The sequence below is a fragment of the Thermobia domestica genome, chromosome 13, assembly GCF_964235325.1.
Source record: "Thermobia domestica chromosome 13, izTheDome1.hap1.1, whole genome shotgun sequence".
NCBI classification, from domain to species: domain Eukaryota; kingdom Metazoa; phylum Arthropoda; class Insecta; order Zygentoma; family Lepismatidae; genus Thermobia; species Thermobia domestica.
In genome coordinates, this window is record NC_137466.1 from 29,974,478 (window position 1) to 29,998,705 (window position 24,228).

At 37.8% G+C, this 24,228-nt stretch overlaps 1 protein-coding gene across 2 annotated transcripts in view; it reads right to left on the reverse strand.

Annotated features, from left to right (window-relative positions):
- Positions 1 to 24,228, reverse strand: part of LOC145668071 (putative ammonium transporter 3) — a 404,553-nt gene that overhangs the window by 232,471 nt on the left and 147,854 nt on the right. For both annotated transcript variants that reach the window (XM_081735578.1, XM_081735579.1), the window contains 2 exons: positions 5,177 to 5,462; positions 3,033 to 3,190 (listed from right to left, as the gene is read on the reverse strand). In XM_081735578.1, the coding sequence (XP_081591704.1) occupies positions 3,033 to 3,190; positions 5,177 to 5,462 (444 nt within the window). The remainder of the gene's footprint in view (positions 1 to 3,032; positions 3,191 to 5,176; positions 5,463 to 24,228) is intronic.

Sequence of the window (24,228 nt, forward strand, 5' to 3'; positions counted from 1 at the left end):
TAGGGGTTGAAAAATATGCTCATAAAAGGGAACGAGTTCACCATTGTTATGTTATGTACTCTTATGTGATATCTCCTCTGCTATGTGTTCGTAAAGTGCTCATAAAAGGGAACGAATCTTATGTGGCATGTGGCAGGTGCTGTGATCCGGCGTCGACCGATCTGCGCAGACCGTGCGCGGGGTCCGCCACCAACCGGCCAATCGGAGTGAACGGGGCGGGGTCCGCTGCCAGCCAATCGGCTGGGTCCGCCGCCAGCCAGTCAGCGCAGTAGATAGGAGGTCATAAAAGAGCGTGGCCGGGGGGCGTGGCCTGCATCGACCAATCAGCGCCAAGGGGCGTGGCCGGCCAATCAGCGTCAAGGGGGCGTGGCCGGGGGCGTGGCCTGCGCCGACCAATCAGCGTCAAGGGGGCGTGGCCAGCCAATCAGCGTCAAGGGGCGGGGCGGGGTCACGTGACCTGCGCCAGCCAATCAGCGTCGAGGGTTTGCGCATGCGCAGTAGGAAAAAAACACCCGCAAGTGTCCCCACCCTACTGCTAGCCACCACTTTCGCCCATCTGTCAGGCAATGTACGGATTCCGTGGCGAAAGAAGTCCTCATCCTTGGAAGCGATCCAGTCAGAGACCCATGTTTCGATATCTTCTGAAGAAGTAAACCGCTGTCCAATCAAATCGTTGTTCATGCAATCGAAAAAGTAGTAGTCCGAAGGAGCAACGTCTGGTGAATACGGCGGGTGGGGTAAAACTTCCCATCCGACATTTTCTAAATAGGTTTTGACCGGTTTTGCGACATGTGGGCGAGCGTTATCATGTTGAACAATAAGTTTATCATGTCTGTTCTCCCATTCTGGTCGTGTTCTGGCCAGAGCTTGCTTCAAACGCATTAATTGTCGTCGATAACGTTCTCCATTCATAGTTTCACCCGGTTGCAGCAGCTCATAGTACACCACACCTTTCATATCCCACCATATGCACAGCATAACCTTTGCACGGTGAATATCTCGTTTTGGTTGTGATGGACCTGGTTCACCTGGTTTCACCCAGGCCTTTTTTCGTTTAGGGTTCTCGTAATGGATCCACTTCTCATCACCCGTAATAATTCGATGCAGAAACCCCTTTCTGCTCTGTCGTTGAAGCAGCAATTCGCAAATGGTTTTTCATCTTTCAACGTCTCTGTCTTTCAATTCATGTGGAACCCAATGTGACATCTTTTGAATCATTCCCATGGCTTTCAAGCATTTGGAGACTGTTGTTTGATCAACGCCTAATGCTGCTGCAAGTTGTTCCTGCGTTTGACACGAATCCTGCTCCAGCAATGCTGTCAATTCTTCGTCTTGAAATTTTTTTGGCTGTCCAGCTCGCTCTTGGTCTGCCAAGCCGAAATCACCACTTCTAAACCGTGCAAACCACTTCTGACACGTTCGCTCAGCTAGAGCATGGTCACCATACACTTCCACCAAAATACGATGACTTTCAGTCGCACTTTTCTGCATGTTAAAGTAATGCAGCAGGACACCCCGCAAAAACACTTTATCAGGCACAAATTGCGCCATGTTCACTTAACTACAAACTGGTGTTGTTGACGCTTTAATTCACTGCCCTATACTACGAACGATACGCGATGACAGGGGTTTGCAACACATGTGTGGATACACGGAACTGTGGGACGCTCCGTTCGTTGCGCCATCTCTTGTCCACCCGCACGAATTAATTCCTAGACCAAATAATATCGGTCGGTTTTACATGTTACCATTCCCCGCCAGGGGTGCTAATGTGCCTGAACTTGGATTTAAACGGCATTGGAAGTGTCACTATTCATTTCAGTGACACTGGAAACTATGATTTGATAATACTATCGGTCATTTTTAATCATTTTATAGATCATCCCTTTGCACTTCCTTTAAGTGTGTCGGGGGGGGGGGGTACTCCTACAGTACTTTTCCCCAAATTGTAAGTAATAAGTGTATCAAGTTTGGTGAAAATATATATTTCAAACTTCGAATAACTATAGACCCGAGTTGATGACGAATTTGTAAGTGGATGCAGACAATGTTCTTCACAGTTGGCAACCTGAGATAGTTCCTATTAGAGCGTTCACCTCTGGTGCATGGGTCCTTGGTTCGATCTCAGCTCGCGCCAAGTGGGTTTTGTGGTGGACATATTCCGTGTGCATGAGTTTTCTCGAGGTTCTCCCATTTTCTTCATTCCACCATTTCATTTCTCATCATCACTGTCTCCAGTCTCCTTTAGCCTAGCTGGCATAACCGCAGGACGTAAAACTTAAAAGGTTTCATTTCAGTTTTTATTTTTTCTATCAGGCAAACAACCAACCTCTAACTTCGGATAGAAGTTGCATATCCTTAATTTGGATGAAATTCACAAGTAACCTGAAATTGAGAAACCTTTATCATTGTTAATTCTCTTCGATTTTACCTTTGGTGGACAAAGTTCCAGGTTCGAACACCGGTGGAACTGCCTTGAAATTTTACTATATTACGGTGGCGTGGATTTCATCTTACGTTGTTGGTGTCGCCTTATATATCATCGGTGTTGAAAAGAACGCTAAACTCCAACCAACCAATGTAATAACTTCATTTTTTACTTTTTTTTTTAATCATTAAGATATATTTGAAGATTCGCTGTAGAAAACAATGTGCCGAACACAAAAGTTACTGTAACAGTAGAGACAAAAGATAGTAAATTATGCCCAGGCGTCACAAAATAGGGAATACTATTGCTTAGAACTACAACCTAGCATATAACAAAGTACGAAAATCCAACTAAGGCATAAATGTATTAAAAAAATAAGTGGAACAATTTCAAGGTAGCACTGAAGTTGTTTTCTACAGCGAGTCTTCATTTATCATTACATTTAAGATGTTTGAGTTGTATTAAGTGTAATATGGTTACAGAGTGCTTGTAGAACATATCCTAAAGCAAAACTGAGAATGATATGAGAATGCTAAAGTTATTTATTTTTCACTGCAAGGTTTAATGATTATTTCCGAAGTAAAAGTAAATATGTAAACCTTACCTGAGCTGCCGCCTACGAGATGTACAGGTCCTGACCCTGCAATGTCTACCACACCCATATTATATAGGAATCCATGTTCTCCCCACACCCAACCAGCAGGTACACAATAAACCACAGTATTAAGGAATGAGAACAAGCAGTAGGCTTTAAAATTACACCTGCAAACAAACAAAAATATTCGTATTAAAATTTCAATTAATCAGAAGGGAAAAGACTGTTATATATGTAGACAAGAAAAATCAATCAATCTTTAAAGCCGAAGATAAACAAACTATTAACTCTGTGATTAACACATTTCTGAAGAAACATACACCCGGCAGAGGGAACAACACTGCCATTCTCTCCAATTAGGATACATGTTTAGTTGGTTGGAAGTTAGTGTCCCTTTTGAGCACCAAGGCTACTTGTGTGACAATATTTTGAAATCATTATGACTTTAAAGCTTGCATACAAGGTATTAGCAAGTTATACATTGTACAAGTGTTTCCCTAACACAGCATTACATGATGTCGACATTTATTTATATTTTTCTACTTTACTAATCGTACTTCAGTTAGATGCATATAGCCTGCATAAATAAGTTCCTTAGATATTACTTTTCCATTTTGAATTAATATGTTTAATCCACAAATTCTTGTAAATATTGATACCAAAATTATTATTTACTTAATAATAACACAAAGCTGGGCGAAACAGCTAACAATTCTTTAAACAAATTTCCAATATTCGCTTTGAGATGAGTTGGTTTTGAATTTAACGTCCCTTTCAGCAGTGAGGCTATATGAGACGGGACCTACTGATTAACGTAGACCGAACTACATGAGCTCCCACCGGGAATCGAACACGGGCCTCCCAAACCAAAGAAAGTACGCTAGCCACTTAGCCAGGAATGAGCTAGATATTCGCTTTGAAATGGAGGCTATTAAAAATTAGATTGAAGTCAGTCAACTCGTTTAGAAAAGAAACACCAAAAACTGAAAACAAAGAGTGGGGCACCTTTCTCTGGCTCTCGCTTCATTCCACGGATGGGATCATTCCATACAAGTCTTCGTAAAATTCTATGTAGAGTAATTCAACGTAAAAAAAAAATGCTAAAATGCATTATAATTTCTATGCCGATTATCGCCCACAGAACACATATTACGGAGTGTGTCCGCAGGAACATGTAATCTAAAATTCAATATTATTAAAAGGTGAAGTAGCGAGGGACTTCTATTTCTTATTTTCGAGATATATATATAAACCCTTTGAATTATATGGCACTAGGAAATAAAAGAAGAAAAGGCTTGATTGCGAAACCATTTGCATCAACCCAACTAAAATTTTACGTTTTAGTCTGTAATATCCTCATCAAAGAAATGAAATGAAATCTTTGAGTTTTACGTCCCACTGTTATGCCGGTTAGGCTAAAGGAGACGGTGATGATAAGTAATGAATGAAAGGGTGGAATGAAGAAAGTGGGAGGAAACGGGAGAACCCCGAGAAAACCCACGCACACGGTGTTTGTACACCACAAAGTTCACTTGGCGGGGGCTGGGATCGAACCCGGGACCCCAAGCACCAGAGGTGAACGCTCTACCACTGAGCCACCGCGGCCCCCCTCATCAAAGAGGATAAATTAAGTCAACCCTAGGAAAACCAAGGAACACCAACCCTCTGAAGTCCACAGTAATTAATTTTTAATGGAAGCCAAAATACCTTGGTGTTCCTAGGTTTAAGAACATATCACTCGATAATACATATTAATTGCGTATATTTTGGGAAATTTTTTACCAATAGGAGACCAGCAATTTTTATAGATAAAGTTTTTAAGTTACTTTTAAAAGAGTTTTGAAATAATTAACATTTTCTTTCACTACCTTTTACAAGTCATTCATTCAAAAGTTTAATAAATGAGTTTAACATATTTCGGAACCTTCTTAGGTGCGTAGCCAGATTCGAAGAAATTGGACAAACTGGCAGAAGCCCGGCTCTGTTGCCGTGAACTGAAAAAGTATGGGAAGCACTCCTGAACGACTAAGGTTGTCTAATACTGTATACGTAGAACGAAAATAAGACAAATTAATGTATTTCAAGAAATCCTAAATCTGTTGGTTACTAAATATAGAATGAATATGCATAATAATTTAATATGCAAAACATACCTCTCTGCCATCGCTCCAGATACAATGGTTGTAGCTGTCGTTGCAAAGGACAACTGAAAGAGGAAAGCAGCGAACACAGGGCCCATGAGTGGATCCGTGTCGTCAGCATCAAGAGCGAAGTCCCCCATCGCCATGAAAGGGTTGTTCAGAGAGCTACGACCGAAGCTTATCGCAAATCCAAATAACCAGTATGTAAATCCCCCTAATACAATGTCCACAACATTTTTCATCATAATATTCACCTCATTCTTCAGAGAAACACATCCAGACTCCAGAAGGCCGAAGCCTGCAATAGAAAATCACACGATTTATTAGAAGATAGTCAGACTAGAAATAACTGCTGTTAGATATTTGTCAATATAGGCTATTACATTAAATGTAAGATTTACAAGTAAGAGGAATTGTGTTGTTTTCGAGGTGCCACTTGCTCAAGATGCCTACCACATTGATTGGAAGTACGCTCAGCAGATGCGTATTGACCTATGTGATTTTTATCAGAGGTACGGCTATTTTGCAGTAATTTTTGGGTTGACAAAGTATCGGCAAAACAGTTTATATTTGAAATCAAATAAGGCAGTTAGCGACGGATAAACAGATAATAGTTTGTGTCATCTAACTCAGTGGGAGCTCGCAGCAAAATCAATTCTTACAAAGAAAACGTTAGTTTCCAAGTCGTTTACCAACATTGTATATATTGTAAAAATTCCAAGTTATCTTGATTCTTGTGTTCGAATAACACGACACATATTTGTTTGCTTTTACCGAATTGTTAAAATATTCAAATTCAATTATAGTAATGTCTAGTCACTTTAATATGATATGAAATTTAGTTTTCATAATAAAGTTTGTAAATTAATACTTGAGACAAGTTACATCGACAAAAATTTAAATTTTATTGCTATTATAGGGTGGCGCCGAGCCGATTGACATATTTCAAACTTGAATATTGCGCAGGCGTAGCAATTTATGTTGGTTGGGAACCGAAAGAGGAAAGAACGCCACATTATATGGGCAGTCGCAATTGTTCATTGGACCACAGAGCATCGTTTTACCTCAGTTCGTAGTGATTAAGAAACTAATCCTGTGCGAGAACTATTTTTTTTATGTTTTTCAAGACGAAACCTTAATGTTGGTTTAAAGTGGTAAGGGTCCGTCTCGTACCATACGGCTTTCGGTGAAAAAGTTTGAGGAGACTGGTAGTGTGTTGAATGTAAAATATAGAACTCCGAAAACAGTGCGAACTTCTGAGAATGTGGAGAGACCATTACAGTTTCGTCTAAAAAAACGTTGCGCTTCTGGCACAGACTTAGTTTCGTAATAACTACGAACTGAGGTAACACGATGTTCTGTCCTCCAATGTTCCATTGTGACTGACCGACCATATAACGTGGTGTTCTTTCCTCTTTCGGTTCCTACCCTGCCAACCAATATAAGTTATTACGCCTGCGCAATATTAAAGTTTGAATGTGTCAATCGGCTCGGCGCCATCTGTATATAATAACACATTAGGTAAGATTTCTTTCTTAAGCTTGAAACGATATCATTTAAACTTCTACCCTCAAAAGCCAAAACTGAGCCGCAACCCATTTACCTTTCAAACTAATGTCCATAAATAGATGTCTTGATAACATTGTTGAATAAATTTTCATCAAAGTTCTATATATTTATTAAGTTTACGATTTTCACATTTATTGGAGCGTGGTATGACTAGAGATGTGGGTCGGGTAAATACCCAGTGGGTAGGTAAATAAAAAATGGGTATTTACCCCTTTTGTATTTACCTACCCAAAAAATGGGTATTTTCCGAAAGTTGAATTATTTTGAGGATTTAAGAATTGTTAACCATACCGGTGACCTTTTTTTTATATTTTGGGATCTGTCGAGCGTGTTTTCTCATTCATTCACTATAAATATGCAAAATAATAACCATTGACCCCATTCATGTGCGGTGCGGGTTTGCAGGCAATTTTGACCATGGCCCACCCGAGATACAATTTTGGATATTATATATTATTCTAGGTTAAAACGACATCTAAAACCAATTTTTTTATTTTTCTCGAAGAACTTCATACGTAAAGAGATCAAAATATTGAATCGAGTTTTTTTGAAAGGGGGAAATGGTGGGGATGAGCTGTTACAATTTTCAGATGAAGCCCTCGTATACACCTACACATGCATCTGAGTTTGAACAACATCGATCAAGCCAATCTTGAGAAATAATTAACTTTTCCGAGTTTACGTCATTGCTCACGAAAAAATCAGAGTTGAGAACCAGAGTCAGAGTTGAAACATGAGAAATTAATGTCTCCTGGGAGTACCTACATTACCACCCTCTTGTCGTCTCGAGATTGATCTCGAGCTATTTTACTATACTTATCCACCTATGCCCTTTCTTCACCAAGGTGTAAACGGCTTTGAAACTTGGATTAGTTTCGCCAAGACTTAAAAAATTAAGAAATCGTAGTATGACTTCAAGTCTTAGGTTCTCCAAACGTAGAAATCGTATATAAACCCTCTTTGTCAAATCCTTGGGAGACAGCCCAAGTTTTAAATGTAAAGTTTGCGATACGCCACCGATTTTCAAGAACCGTATCAAGTTATTGTGTATTAACATTTGAGAACAGATGTTTTGAGACTCCTTCAATCCAACATTTTTTTTTTCCGAAATGTGCAATTTTGAAATTTTAAAATTCTCAGAAATATTTCACAGACAACCGTCATACGAATAAAAGATAAACGAAAGCTGAATCATGTATCTAAAGCATTACATATCAGAGGCTACAACTAATTGAATAAAGGCGACAAAATTATCAAAATCTTTCCGAGTCGAACATTATGGAGGTTCAAGTTAATCATGAAAAGATGGTATCTTATGTCCTCTAGTTTCCTACTTAAAAGAATATTTTGGAGTAATTTTACTAAAAGGAGAAAGTGAGTTTGATATAGTAGGTATAGTCGCATTTATTATACGAAAAAATACACCAATTTCCATCAAATATACAGGCTTTTCTTAACTTTTTATGGCTTCTTAGGTTCAACGTTACAATTTCGGATTTTTGATAGAATCTTAATATTAATGTTTCTTAAAACAAACGCCGACGTATGGAACCTTAATGAAGTCTTACAGAAAGCGTCGAAGGAAAGCATTGCCAAAGCGATCTTCTTTGTGGGTGTTCCCTGTCACTTGTTGATCACCCTTTGTGGATTGAATTTTTTAAAAAGAAAATTCATCCTTCGTATTCTTTCCTATCAATGTATCGTCTGGCTACGTGTTACTGGGATGCTCAACATAGTGAAATGCAAGGGGAAGTTAAAATGAAGTTAGAGGAATCAAGAAATATATATTTACAGTGTGACGGGTAGAGTAAATTAAGAAATGAATCTATCAGTTATTTCGTCATTTTAAAGCCTAAATCTGTTTTTGTTGATCTCACGTTGTCGAAAGAAAATAAACACGATGCACATTACTTGTGTGAAGATATTATGAATATTCTGTGAAAACATAACCATAAAAAAAAAAAATAATCATAGAAGACAATGCTTCCAACATAAGAGCATGTTTGAAATTAGTAAAACAGAAGTATCCTAGTATAGTATCTTTGGGTTGTCTTGCTCATCTTCTCCATTTGCTTTGTGCTGACATCATCGAATGTCCATCGGTAAAGACATTACTGGGAACTGTAATTGATGTTGTTAAAACAATCAAACATAGCCATCACCTGCAAGCACTATTTACACAAAACTCAAAGGAGAAAAGGGTTCCAATTTCGTTAAAGTTGCCTGAAGAAACAACATGGGGAAGCCATTTACAATGCCTCCAAAGTGTGCTTGCCAATAAAACCGGGCTTCAGATACTCACATAAGTGAGAAATCGTCATTACCTTCAGAAATCAACAAAAATCTTCTTGATTATGTATTCTGGATTTGTAATGAAAACCTTGTACCCATTTTGAAACCTATAGTGGATTTGATTAATTGTTTCGAGTAAAATGAGTATCACATAGACACTTTGCACTCAAAATTCCAGTCTTCATCTAACTCTGATGACAGAACAGTTACCATAATGAATCCTTTCGAAAACAGAAGAGCAATCAATGATGGAAAAATTTAAACAAAGAAATGAACCCGGCTTGGGTCCAATTCATCTAGCTGCAGATCTCCTCAATTTCACTTTTCACGGCTGCAAATTGACCGCTGAAGAATTGCTTGATGGAGTAAATTTCGTTTGTGAAGTTGGAAAACAAATGGGATTGAATTCTGAGATCACATTTGACTGACTATAGGGACAGGAAGGAAATTGGGCAAGGAAGTTTTTGTGGGACGGAGTAGAACAAATGAGCTCACTACTTTGGTGGAGAGGGTTTCGGGACATCACTGAATTAGCTGATGTCGCTATTTGAATACTTTGTGCTCCGGTTACATCTACTGCCACAGAAAGAACTCACTCTACATTTAGTAAAACAATAAATTGTTTATCATTCGAGAGGACAGGAAAACTAACATATCCTTCTTATAACTGGAAGCTTTTAAATAAGACATTGCCTGAAGTTTCACGGATGCAACACTCAGGACCAGGTCATCAAGGTACAAGTCATCAGTTGTTGGCATGGAACAGAATAAAATACCAGAGACATTGGAAGAGGATACAGAGAAATGAGTGACATAAAGAAAATGAAGAAGCGAGTAATAGTGATGTTGATACTCACGAGTCTGATTTTACGGTTGATTCTGAGTAGGACGGTAAAATCTATGGTAGTTTTATAGTACTCCAAATATGGTAGAGGTTAATTGCTGTTCTATACTGAATAATTTAAAGTATAAATATTACTGAGTTACTATACAGCTTAACGTTGTTTATCACATTAATATTTTAAATATGCTATTCCAATAAATTCTTTCACAAAGCATTATTGTTAAACTCAATTTAGTGAACACTTCTAAAATCAGGAATTAGTTATTTAAGTGTTTTACGAAATGCTATTCCTTATTTTATGGATAATTTTCTTTCAACGGCATATTTAGTAAATAATTTCATCGATCAATTTATTAAATTTAATTACCTTGATTATTCTGGAACTTTCGTAATCGTTAAATGTGTAATTTTTTTAAGTTTCTAAGTATTTTCAAGGTTACGCGCTAGTTACTAAAGTCGAGTTTCTTTACTATGATATAACTATATCAACAACTTCGTTGTTACAGTGTAGTTTCTTAAACAGATTAATTTAGCAATTCCGTAAATCAGGTGTAAAACTTAAGAAATTTATTGGTCCAATTCTTTGCATACTCGACAATTCAGTACATTTCATTGCCTATAGATAAAGTAACAAAAATAACATTATTTTGCGTGGAGAAAGTAACCAGCCTTGTTTTCATTATTGCTATTCAAAAAAAAAAATTAAGGTAATGTTAACATTATATATGTATAATAAAATTGTTGTAGCTTTGAATCTTTAAAATATCAAAGCAATTATTAATAATTCATTTTCCGCCATTAATAAATTTGGTAAGCCAAAAGAAAACGTATTTCTTTAGTAATAGAGATCCTGCTGTTACTTAAAGATTTTAGTTAGTGTGTTCATCGGTGATTAAAAAAAAACTGGAGAATGTATTGAAAGATAAGAGAAAATGAGCCAGATTGAAAAAAAATGAAGAAAGTTTCACAAGAGGCGAACCTAAGGAAGAACTTAAATTCCGTGTCATTAATACCAGGAGATGCTGGCAGGCAGAATACTTAATAATAGTGTATGATTGGTTTGGTGACAACTGACTTGACTTTTTTTTTAGTCATCGTTACGTTCTGTCATAAATTTTAAATTTTCGTGTTGGTTTGATCCATTACCAAATTCTACCGCGTAGTTGATTGGACGTCTCAGGGGCACACCAAGGTAAGAATTCACAGGGTAGAATGGATAATTATTTTCTGCCAAGGGTAATAAAAGGATATTTAGTGTAAGTAGAAAGAAAATTATGGTGAATTGGTAGGAAATCCGTACTGTATTACTTAATAAATATCAAATTGATTCTTTAATTACTAGAAAAAAATGATTAATTAGGTGGTTACTTAGTGTTCCTGTTGCAGGTGATACAAATGACCATTATATTTTTCATTGACAACGATAAAATCCATTTATTGCTAACTAAAACATAAAATACCCACTAATATACCCATTTTGGGTAAATACCCGGGTATTTACCCAGGGTATTTACCCGCTGAAATAAATACCCAGGTATTTTACATCCCTAGGTATGACAGGTTTGGGTAGTAAAAGTATACACTTAGCTCTACTTTTACAAAATTGCCCTTGTTTGTAAAATAGTACACTTAGCTCTAGTATTCGTAAAAAAACACGTACAAAAATATCAGTATGTTTCCAAAATGTGATTTGAATAAGAAGGTTGTGATACCATTGAACTCAAATCTTTGTAAGTAGCTATGGTTAAGGTTTTTGATACTTATTTAGCCTTAATGTGACAAGTTTTGGATAGAAGTAAGGAATATACAAATCAACAGATTCCTATAACTTTATACACTAATATTAAAATGAACAAATCAATATCGCCTAACATGTGTAGAATGGTGGTAATAGAACACATTTGTGAAGTATCCCAGTATAGAAAATTAAACAATATTGTAAGTATAAGATAAACATTAACAATACAGTAATGAAAAATTCAGAGTTAATCTTAACACATATATGCAGAGTTTACTTTGAAATTGAATTGCACCATGTACTTTGTACTTCGGACATAGTAAAGCAGCTTTGCGTATTAGCTAAGATGTCCTTTCACTAATGAAGTTCTGAATTTCCAACTAGATGTCCAGTAAGCCAGCGTTGGACTGTCTTACTTGTTGCATGCGGAGTTACGTCATATTGTCATTTTTGAGCTTTCTTTGCTCGTTAAGTGGACAAAAGTGCAAGTACGCTGACATTCGTCGCGTTTTATTGGTTCTATCTGGTTTCAGTGGACTTTGCAGATGTCAACGCGTAACTTTGCATAGACCCTGTATGCAAACACCATAAAATATCCCATAGATCCCATATTATTTGTATTATTTTTTTTAATCCGTGTTTCCTACAACGAAACTACTCCAAATTTAAGAAAAATCAGTCTGATCGTAAAAATGTTGCGTTAAATGGTTAAAATTTAGAAAATATATATGAACAAATATCAGTTGCTCCTACATACAAGTACAATGAGCATCAATTATCAGTATAAATAAATAAAGACGCTCAAGTTGATACAGATATAACCCAAAAGTTCGACAGGGAGAAAAGTACAATACAATTTTAAAGCTTAGATCAGTGAATACTTTTCAATGTAGGTAAAAGTTGAAATCATTTGTGTATATATATATATATATATATATATATATATATATATATATATATATATATATATATATATATGATTCCTGTTGGATTTGTTTTGAGCATTCTCACTTAGCTTGCCTTTCATTGGGCTACGTTCTGGAACACCCCTAGCAATAGCTTAACAATAATCGTCCAACATGGTAGTATTCCACTTTTCATATGTTTTCTCCATGGCTGCAATATCTTGATAAAAACTCTTTCCATTTGCATCACTTATTGCTCCACAAGCCTTAAAGAAATCTATGTGTGAATGAAGGAAGTTTAGGAAGACATTACAACTAAATGTTTCGTAGAATCACAACCACTTGGTCACAAGTTCTTTGCAATTTTTTACTTCAGGGCCGGCGCAAGGGGGGGTCGAGCCGTGCCACCGCCCAGGGCGGCACGTCTAGTGGGCGGCAAAATTTGGAAAAGAAAAGAATAGTATCAAAATATAATGGTTCGTAATAGGCCCACATGGAAAAATAAAATTGTGTTCACCTGAGAATGCAATTCACTCACATTCAGGAAAATACTCATTCAGGAAGTTCAGAAAATTCCCCTCATTTTCAATGATCAAACTACTAGCCACAGGTTTCGTTCAAGATTTCCCTTGCAGCGGCGTAGATAAGATTTTCAACTAGGGTGGATAAGATTATCAAGTGTCTTTGATATTTTTCTCTATTCAGCAATATTCTAACGCTCCACTCCAAGTATCTAAAAGGTACAATTCCACTTGAGACAGGCGGTTCTAGCCTGCAACACCTAGAGACATTTAGGTTCTAGCAGCGAGTTTTTAACCAATTTACAAATTCTTCATATCTTATCAACAATATATAGAGAGAACACGTTATATTTAATGGTTTTTATATTTTAGCAATATAAATTTGACAGCGTCATGGGTGAACACATTAAAAGAACCATGGGAGAATAAAATAAATACCACCATTACTAAGGAAAAGATGTTCAAAATGAAATTATTCCACTTCTTAGTGAGTAAATTGAAAGTAAAATGCTGTTGAGAGCTGCAATATATTATAGTATAATACTAAACTGTACACCAGATATTTCTGGTACAGAGCAAATGACAACAATCGTTTTGTACAAATTGTATACATACAGTAATGAAGAATGCCTTGTAAAAATTTGCGAACACTTTCTTGGTTTTGTACCAGTAACAGATACCATTGGTCTAGGACTGACAGAAGTAATGATTAAACAGCTAAAGGAAATGAACTTCCGATCGAAGATAAGAAGAGCCAAAGATATTACAATGGCTCCAATATGAAAAGCAAACATTTAGGTATTTAGAAGAGAATATTAGAAATATATTCCCAAGCCTTTTATGTTCCTTTACTAAACTTTGTCGTTAACGACGCAACCAGAACACCTCAGTCCACCGTTTCATTTTTTGTATAGTTAAAAAAGTTTATGACTTCTTTTCTGCGTCAGTTCAACGTTGGGCCATACTAAAGGAACATATTAGCAGCCTCACTTTAAAACTATTCAGCACCACATGGTGGAAGAGCTGAATTGATGCTCTAACACCACTTAGATATCAAATATTAGAAGTTCATGATGCCTTACTTCGAATAAATAACGACAATAGAACAGATCAAATGGTCGCCTGCGATTCTCTATGTATAGCAAACCAGCTGCGTGGCTTTACTTTCTTTGCTCACTCGTTATCTGGTATGACTTTTGACTCCACATAAACATAATAAGCAAAAGTCTTCAAACCATTGATTCTCATGTTTCGGATGCAGTCGGGTTTCTTCAAAATACATCTAAAAACTTTGAGAGGAGCAGAAATTATGCAAAGTTTCAACTTTACTTAGTTGATGCGATGGAGTTGGCATCAGCATTAGATATGGATGTTCCACGGATAGGTAATACAGTGCAAGCTCGAATCGAAAGAGGACACAGCTTCATTACGAGGAAGAGGATGAAGCTATTGAAGATTCACAAATAAGATACAAGATCGATTTTTATTACAAACTTCTAGACGTGATTGTGTTAGCTTTAAGAGAAAGGTTTGGGCAACTTAAACATCACAGCGAGTATTTCGATTTTATTTACGATATAAGTAATCTTAAAGATATGCCACCTGAACTTTTGTCTGAAAAGTGCCTGCATTTTAATACGAGAAGAATCGAAAGATATTAACCCCAGTGATTTGAAAGACGAACTGAAACTATTATCGGCTATAATTAAGCCTAAAAGTTTAACAAAAGAGACTAAAATTAATTAAGGAATATGACTTTGCCTCCAATGTTAATGTTGCACTTACACTCACCAGATTTTGTATACCTCACCGGTAACAGTGGCAAGTAGAGAAAGAAGTTTTTTGAAACTTACTCTAAGGTTATTAAAAACTGTCTACGTTCTTCCATATCTGAAACACGCTTAGGTGGTCTAGTGATCATATCAATGGAACACGAATTGGCTGAAACATTGGACTACGCGAATGTGATAAAGGAATTTGCTCACATCAAAGCAAGAAAAGTTTTTTTTAATTAAAGTATGTAAAATTTGTGTTTTTCTATTGTGTTTTAGTACACTATAAGGCGTAGGCTAATCACTTACTTTTGCCGTAATACCTGATTCACTATATTATCTTCATGCTCCACATTATTGGAAACACCTTTTGATATAAATTAAGCTTAAAAATTAAAATTCTTAGTCGGACTAAAGCATATATATTTTTAAATTTTCTGTATGCCCTGCTGTATATCACGTACAGCGAAATCGATCATACTGAGTATTGTGTCATGTATCGAGTCATTTAAATATTACATAGGCATTCGAGAGAGGTAGTTCAATTTTTTGTTTACTTTTCCTTTTCATACATGTTTTTAAATATGGTATCTTACTTTTAGGGATGCGTTCGAGTCGAGTCGAGTCGAGATTTAAGCCTGTCTCGACTCGACTCGAGAAAATGTTGTCTCGACTCGTGTCTCGACTCGAAAATATGTTGCTTTCTCGACTCGTGTCTCGACTCGACAGTCTATGTCTCGACTCGACTCGAATTCGAGTCGAGACGTCTCGAATTTCGAGTCGAGACAAAATATACGAGTTAAAATATACACACACATCAGCCAGACCGTTATGACTACCTACCTAATTGTTAGTATATCCACCTTTTGGCATGAATAACAACGGCAGCGCGTCTTAGCATGGTCGCAATGTTCCTCGGTGGGTCGCTGGAGAGAGTTGGCACCACATATGCACACACAGGTCATCTAATTCCCGTAAATTCCGGGGAGGGGGTGATGCACCCTCACGTCACGTTCAATCACATCCCAGATGTGATCGATTGGGTTCAGATCCGGAGAGTTTGGGGGCCCGCACATCACTTGGAACTCGCTCCTGTGTTCCTCGAACCACTTCATCACACTCCTGGCCTTGCGACATGGTGCATTATCTTGTCGAAAAATGCCACTACCGATGGGAAACATGGCCGTCATGAAGGGGTGTACGTAGTCTGCAAGCAGCGTGCGATACCTCGGCCGTCATGGTGCCTTGCTCAAGCTCCAGTAGACACATGGATGCTCACCTGAATGTTCCCCAGATAATAATTAAGCCGCAGCTAGTTTGTCTCCGTCCCCCAGTACAGATGTCAAGGAGCTGTTCCCTATGAACACTACGTATTCGCACCCTCACATCGTCATGATGAAGATATCGGGATTCATCACACAATGCAACGCTCTTGCATTGTGCCAAGGTCTAGTGGCGATGGTCACGTGTTCATTTTAGTTATAGTTGCCGATGTCGTGGTGTTAACATTCGCCATCGTTAGGAGTGTGTGTTCAGACTAGTATTGTGAAGGCCTGTGAAAAAAACGGAAATTTTGGGTTAAAAAAACAGTGTTTTTACTGTTTTTCCGAGCTGGGGAAAAACGGAAAATTTGGGTATTATCAGAATCATCATTTTATCACAGAATCATTTTAGTTAATATGTTAAATCAAACATATATTTCATAGAGATATTTTGATTGTTCTATGTAAAATTCCGGAAATTTTGAAACCATTAGAAAAAAACGTTTGTTCGGAAATATTGGCAAAAACAGGAAAATGTAGTTTAAAAACTATTTGTTAGCCTGAAGCTAGTAATCTTACTTGCTGTAACATGTCTGCAACATATACAGTGGGAAGTCGAAAATCCGAACTAATTGGGACCACAGGTATTCGGATTTTCAAATTGTTCGGATTTTCGAAAATGACCAAGAAAATGCCATTTAGGCTTACATACTGTACGGTATGTTCTATCGATACAGTGGTTATTCAGTACATACAGTAATTACAATACCGTACGTAAGGCTACTTACATTTAATGTTTCTGAAGAACTTGCTTGTACTCTAAATAACACTGTTCTTGTAAGTCACACTTAAAACTTATAGGCCTAAGAAAAAATAAAAATAAAGATACATGACAAACAATTACATATAAATGAACTTTTGTAAAAACACTGACTTCACATAACGTCGATGGACACGCTATTGTTTGTTTATCGCTAGCGTTAAGACAAAATGTAAAAAGCTTCTAGGGACCGCATTCGGATTTTTGACGTTAGGATTATCGACGTCCTACTGTATATACAATGCATTTCGCTAACGGAAAAATACTTAAAGCAATAGGTTTTAATTCTATTTTACACACATATACCGCACAAGTGACTAAATTTGAGCAGCGAGAAATATATTAAGTGAAACTTCCGTTAGTTATTATTACAGACTAGCAGAATATCCATTCTTCGCACGGGGAGAATACGTTTCATTTTGGACATAAAGGGCACCAAAACTGTCACTAATGAACTTGTGGAGCCCCAAAACTATGAATTTGACATTAATATCGATAATTTTCAATTATCTTTACATGTCATCATCCTCCTTAGAGTACTAATGGGGCTGAATTTGTGGATTTAAACGGCATCTTCTGCTCATCTCAGCGAGTATGGATTCGAGGCCATTTTCGATTATGTATATATATATATATATATATATATATATATATATATATATATATATATATATATATATATATATATATATATATACAGAGGCGGATCCAAGGGGGCTATAGCCCCCCCTTCACACTCAAGTATACACTGCATAAAATGGGCTTCAATCCTGCTTTACCCTGGATAAAACTGCAAACTATGGTTTAGCCCCTCCCTTGATCATATCCTGAATCCGCTACTATATATATATATATATATATATATATATACTGTATATAATGCTAAAAAAAATTAGGGGTTCAGCTGAAATATCACACAAGACCTTAAGGTAGTGTATGAATAAGCTTGTGTTTGACTCATATATATCATACAAGAAGGAATGCTTTAAGATACACTAGAAAAATGGGGCACATACTGGTGTTGGGGCACGGAAAACCTTGTTCACATGGCTCATGACACAAGACGGTTATGTGTGCACCTCTCGAACTGCCCATAAACAGGCAAAGCAACAACACTGATTGTTCCTTAATATGTCATATGATCACTTCGAATAGCCAACAGAGCCTCGCACCTGCGTGGCATGGATTCAATCAGATTATCGATGAGTTCTTGGGGGATGTTGTGCCACTCATCCAGAAGAGCGACTTCCAGCTCTGGAATGGTTGTTGGATTTACTGGCCTAGCGGCAATTCGTCTGCCAAGCATATCCCAGACATGCTCAACTGGAACGAGATCCGGAGAGCATGCTAGCCGCTTCATTCGAGCGATACCCTCAGCATCTCATCCACTAACCGAGCTCTGTGAGGACGAGTATTGTCATCCATAAAAAGGAACGAATCACCAATGGCACCAGCATAAGGAAGAACAAGAGTTTTCATGATCTCATCCCTATATCTGAGAGCCGTCAAAGAGCCATTTCGGATGATGTGGAGCTCAATACGCTCACCAATGCTGATTCCTGCCTACACCATCAGTCCACCACTATGATACTGGGATCTTTCTCGCACAAACATGGGATTGTGTCGTGTTCCACACTCTCTCCAGATGAAAACACGTCGATTATTAGGCTCTACACTGAATCGAGACTCGTCAGAGAACAAAACATTGCCCCATTCATTGCGTCCCCACCCACGATGTTCCTCCGCCTACGCTCTTCGATCAACACGGTGTCGTGCAGTTGATGGGACACACACCATAGGCCTATGTGCGTAGATACCACCTTCTCGAAGACGATTGCGGACCGTTTGAGTACATATTATGCGTCCTGTTGTTGTTCGGAAGGCTCGCGGTAGCAGAGTTGTATTCTGGTTTCGACGGGCTGTTAACAACAGATAACGATCGTCTCTGGCTTTAGTTGCTAGTGGACCTGTCCTTGTCTGGCCCTGTGCTCTGGCCCTGTCCTTGTCTTCTTCGAACACTTCAAGTTGTTTGAAATCGATTCCACAATCGGGAAATCACACTCTGTGCCACTCCTATGGCATGTGCCACCTCCCGCCATGACTGACCAGCTTCCAACCTCATTGGGGGCCGCGGTGGCTCAGTGGTAGAGCGTTCACTTCTGGTGCTTGGGGTCCCGGGCTCGATCCCAGCCCCTGCCAAGTGAACTATGTGGTGTACAAACACCGTGTGCGTGGGTTTTCTCGGGGTTGTCCCGTTTCCTCCCACTTTCTTCATTCCATCCTTTCACTCATCTCTCATCATCACCGTCTCCTTTAGCCTAACCGGCATAATCGTGGGACGTAGAAACTTAAAGATTTTTCCCGGTCCGCATACAATTATAGCTGAATTTGCATATCATCGCTAATGGAATTGTCACCATTGATTTCAGCGACTGCGAAAACTATGGATTTGACACTAATATCGGTCATTTTGGATTACTTTTACTTGTCTCGGTATCCGATCCCCCCGGTGACCCCCGGCCCGAATAGGGTGGATTTGTAAGTTAATGTGATCAGAGTTTCACCATTGATTTCAGCGACCGCGAAAACTATGAATTCGACAGTAATATCGGCCATATTCTATCACTTTTACATGTCCCTGTAAGCGCCCCCTGAGACCTCCTGGTCCGAATTAAAAAAAAAAGATTGTCTTGATCTGGGGCCTGGGCCAGGGTACCCCTGACTAAAATTTGGTAACTCTCGGTCCACTCGTCTGGTCCCCAGGTCGCATACAAACAGACAAACACAAACAAACTATTTATTATATATATATATATTAGACTAGATAGATTCTTGCAAATTATGCCAGATTTTCATATCTTTCCGAACTAATTTTAAAGACCCGCTCCTACTTATCTTTATATATATACGCAGTATCTCTATATTTATATCTATCTATATCTATATATTATATAACAAACGTAGAAATTACACCATCAATAACGCTCCTGGAGGACCCCTTTCTCCAAAAAAAAAAAAAAAAAAAAAAAGAGAAAATGCTGGGGAAACACTTGTAGAAACTTCATTTTTCGTGCCAGACGATTACCGAGACCTGGTGAACAGAAAAAAAAAAAAAAAAAATTAGCGATCGAATTAAAAAAAATAGTTCTCCATAATAGTATTCACTGAGAATATTGTTATAAAATTTAAATTTTATGGGTAAATCAGTAGACTTTGAATACATCCACATCGTATCCACTAAGTTGCGAAATTGTGTACCTCCAGACATGGGCGGCCGAAGAAAATTTTGTAGGGGGGCATCTTCAATGTTTGCTATATTAGTCTGGCATTTAATGTGCATGATTTGTTATATTACGTGTACATTTTCGTGAGCCAGGGAGGTTCATTCTTATCAAACACGGAGATTATGAAGAAGCAGATCTACTGCACAAAATATAATAAAAACATCTCTTTCGGATTTCTATCATCCCGCAGTCCAACCCCGAGACGGAAACATAAGAGATAGGTTTTTTGTTTATAAACAAGATAACGTGCCTAGCGAGTGCTTTAAATTGTGAAGATTATATTAGTGAAAATTAAACGAATATAATTTTACAACTTAATATACATATCACTAAATGTTGAGCTCCCCGTTGCTAAGTGGTTAGCGTATGCGCCTTTCTCGAACGAGGTTTGATTCATGGTAGGAGCTCATGTGTTTCAAATCCGACTTTAAACTGTACGTTCACGTCTTGTAGAGCTTTGCTCCTGAAAACGACGCTAAACTATAATCTAATTTAATATTACTAAATATTAAAAAATAATGACTTACCAAGGTGACGTCAATTTGGCAGTCATCAAATCCATTTTATACTTTCACTTAATCCAGTGGATATTAATATAACAATTACAAGACACACGTCATCATCTTCTCATGTATCTGCATTATTTGATTCATCCATAGATTTGTTATTTGTACGCATCATTCATTTTTGCATTTTCGGGAGGGTTCAGGGTTCTTTCTTCATTTAAAGAGTCGGTTCTCTGTATTGGAAAGAGAATCAGGGGAATAAATATATACAAAACATGCCGCTTCCGACGCAGCACTGAAGCATTTCTTTTAGCGGTCATACCCCCCTCCCCTCTCAAGTTGTAAAGTGAGAAGGGACAGAAACATCCCAGACACTCAGGGTTCAGTTGACAATAATAAAACTATGAGTAAGTAAACATCTTGTACAGAGTCACGTTTTGCTTATTTTTGAACATTTCTGTGAATTCAACAATACAACAGCGGAAATACTAACTGGTTTTATTACTCCAACCATCGCTTCAACTAAGGGTAATTCCCAACGCTCAGTGAGCCATCTAAATTTTCGTTCTTTTTCTGTTCTCCAGAGGAAAGAATGAGATTTTGCCAAGATGCTAAAGTCAAGATGCTAGATGCTAGATGGGAGTGAATTATGCTAGATCTAGCACCAAGATGCTAGATATGGCTTCACTGGCGGGCTTCGATATCTACAGAACTTTCTGCCAAAGCATACAAAAAAACACAAAGCACAATAGTTTCGGTAACATCTGTGTGGTCCTTCGGTAGGCTACACATCCGGTAAGAAGCTCAATTCAAAGAGTAGTTTGCACTGCACCCGTAGCCGGCTAACAAAAGACTCGTAGCCGGCTTGTATAGATAATTGAGTTCAAATTTTCAAGTATCCATTTACTGAATGCCCATATCGTATATGCATGCATTTGCATGCATTATTTAATAAGTAAATAAAGTACACACACAATTAATTATGTCAGTGATAAACGGTGTTTATTGAAAAAAAACTCTCCAAACAATGAAGATTAATCTTAGACTGGACAAATGGTTATCCTTCGTTTTCATTATCATTTGGCCATGAAACAAACGCCTGACAGTTATACAACCCCTATATACAACTATGTGATGTTGGAATAACTCGTAGGGTATGATGCTTTACTTTTTCAAAAAATTCAGTACTTCTAGTGAAATGATATCTTTAGTTTTACGTCCCACTTTTATGCCGGTTAGGCTAAAGGAGACGGTGATGATGAGAAATGAATAAAATGGTGGAATGAAGAAAGTGGGAGGAAACGGGAGAACCCCGAGAAAACCCACGAGCATGGTGTTTGTCCACCACAAAGTCCACATGGCGCGATCTGGGATCAAACCAGGGACCCCATGCACCGGAGGTGAACGTCCTACCACTGAGCCACCGCGCCCCCACAGTACTTCTTGTGTACCCCTATAAATACAATAAAGAACTAATGGCCATGTTTTTTTTTTTTTTTTTTTTTTACAAAAATATTCAATTAGAACTGCACAATTTACATAAAATTTGGAATCGACAAATGAAAACGGCACGTTTCTAGCACTTGTGGGTTCGAGGTCTCATTGTTGAAAGGATTGGAGACAAACATATAAACTTTTCTGTGAGGAGAAACATATACGCGTAAATCTAGTATTTTAATATATAGATAATAATTGGAATAATTTTATTTTCGAGTGCTATTTTTTAATATTCGCAATACTGAAATTTTTGAACTTAAATTTTTCCCGTGTTTGAAAAAAAAAAGATATCATTACTAGTAAAATTAACCTAATACAAACATATTTATTTTTTCAATTTTTCCAGAAAATCGAAAAAAACGTTTTTTTAAAAAAGAGGTTCAAAATTTCCGGAAATTTGACAAAACTAGTTCAGATACACTTGTACTTTGCCCAGCATTAAACTCTGATCTTAGTTCCGACGCAGCTCGCCGCCTGTTCTGTTTTACCAATCTGCCCAGACTAGAACGTTCGACATCTGTAATGAGGTGGGGGCACCCAACCCCTCGACATTTGGACGTCTTTTCCCCTTGGTTTCGCCACTTGCTGAAGACAATCACCACAGCACTCCTCGAACACCTGACAAGTCCTGCAGTTTCCGAAATACTCGTGCCGAGTGTTTCTGAGCGAGCACTTTCTTCGAAATAATATTAAAAATTATAGACAAATTTTCGAGACATTCGAGTCGAGTCGAGATTTTTAGCAGCTGTCTCGACTCGACTCGAGTCTCGACTCGAAAATTCGAGTCGAGAAATACGTTTGTCTCGACTCGTCTCGAATTTTACAAAGTGTGTCTCGACTCGAATCTCGACTCGAATTCGAGTCGAGTCGAGTCGAGATTCGAGACATGTCTCGACTCGTGCGCATCCCTACTTACTTTTTCTTAATACCTGAATGTTCTCTATCAAATAAAGTCTGCGGATTAAAGAGGCGGCATTTGAAAGCACCGCCCAGGGCGGCAAAACTGCTAGCGCCGGCCCTGTGTTACTCGCTGTCTTTCCATGAACTGCAAACAAACTCTCCTTAAAGCTTTTTCATCACCTTCTATAATTTCACTGAACAGTTGATCTCGGAATCGAGGTAAGTTTTCTCTTAAATACTTATAGGCCTGCATTTTGAATACTCTTAATAGAATACTTCGTAAGGTATAATTTAATATGTAGCGGGGAAAGTAAAATTCATGTAGGATCTACAAGTGATTCATATTGCACGTTTTTCACGCCTGGCTGAAGAGTTATTACGTCAGTCATTTTTGCAGTAGTGAGGAGAATGATCTCGACTGTCCCGTTAACAAATAAAGCAACAATAATTTGTATAAGCTAAGCGTTATTTCTGAGCTACCGAAAGTAATAATATTTAATGACCTGCAGTAAAAAATTTCAAGTTTCAATAATATTTCATCATATGAACTGCATGAAAGAAGCTTGTTCCCAATATGTATAAGCACAGCTTTTAAACTTCCCCTTGAAGAATCTATAAAGTCTCTACATTCCGTAGAATCGTATATAATATTGAGAGCCTTCGTGAGGGTATTTATATATAAACATGCCACAAGTATGTCTTGTAGGCCTATAATAAAAATTGCAGTAAAATTCTTCCTATTTCGATACATTGAAACACTTATTTACTTCTTCCTGGGCAAATTCCGTTGTTGTAACTGTGACACTAAATTTCGGCTTTGCTTTCTGAGAAGCCTAAATCCTTAAATAGATCACTTAACTTTTCTTGAGTTAGTCTATGTGCTTGACTTGAAGGTGCGTTTGCAATAAATTCAGGGTTCTTTGTATTACGTGATTCAGGAGACTCAGTTTATTTATCATCACACGAGAGAAAAGTAGAATCTCTTTGAGTAAGTGAGAGGCGGGTAAGTCCTTTAAAATGTAGAACTAGGCGCATCTCAGATGGAACGTTAAAATAAATAGAGCAAAGTTCGCTTCTTCTTGCTAGTGTTACGTGATTTTCTTTATTGATCACCAAATAAAGAGAAGTTTAATTTTTAAATCATATTCCGAATG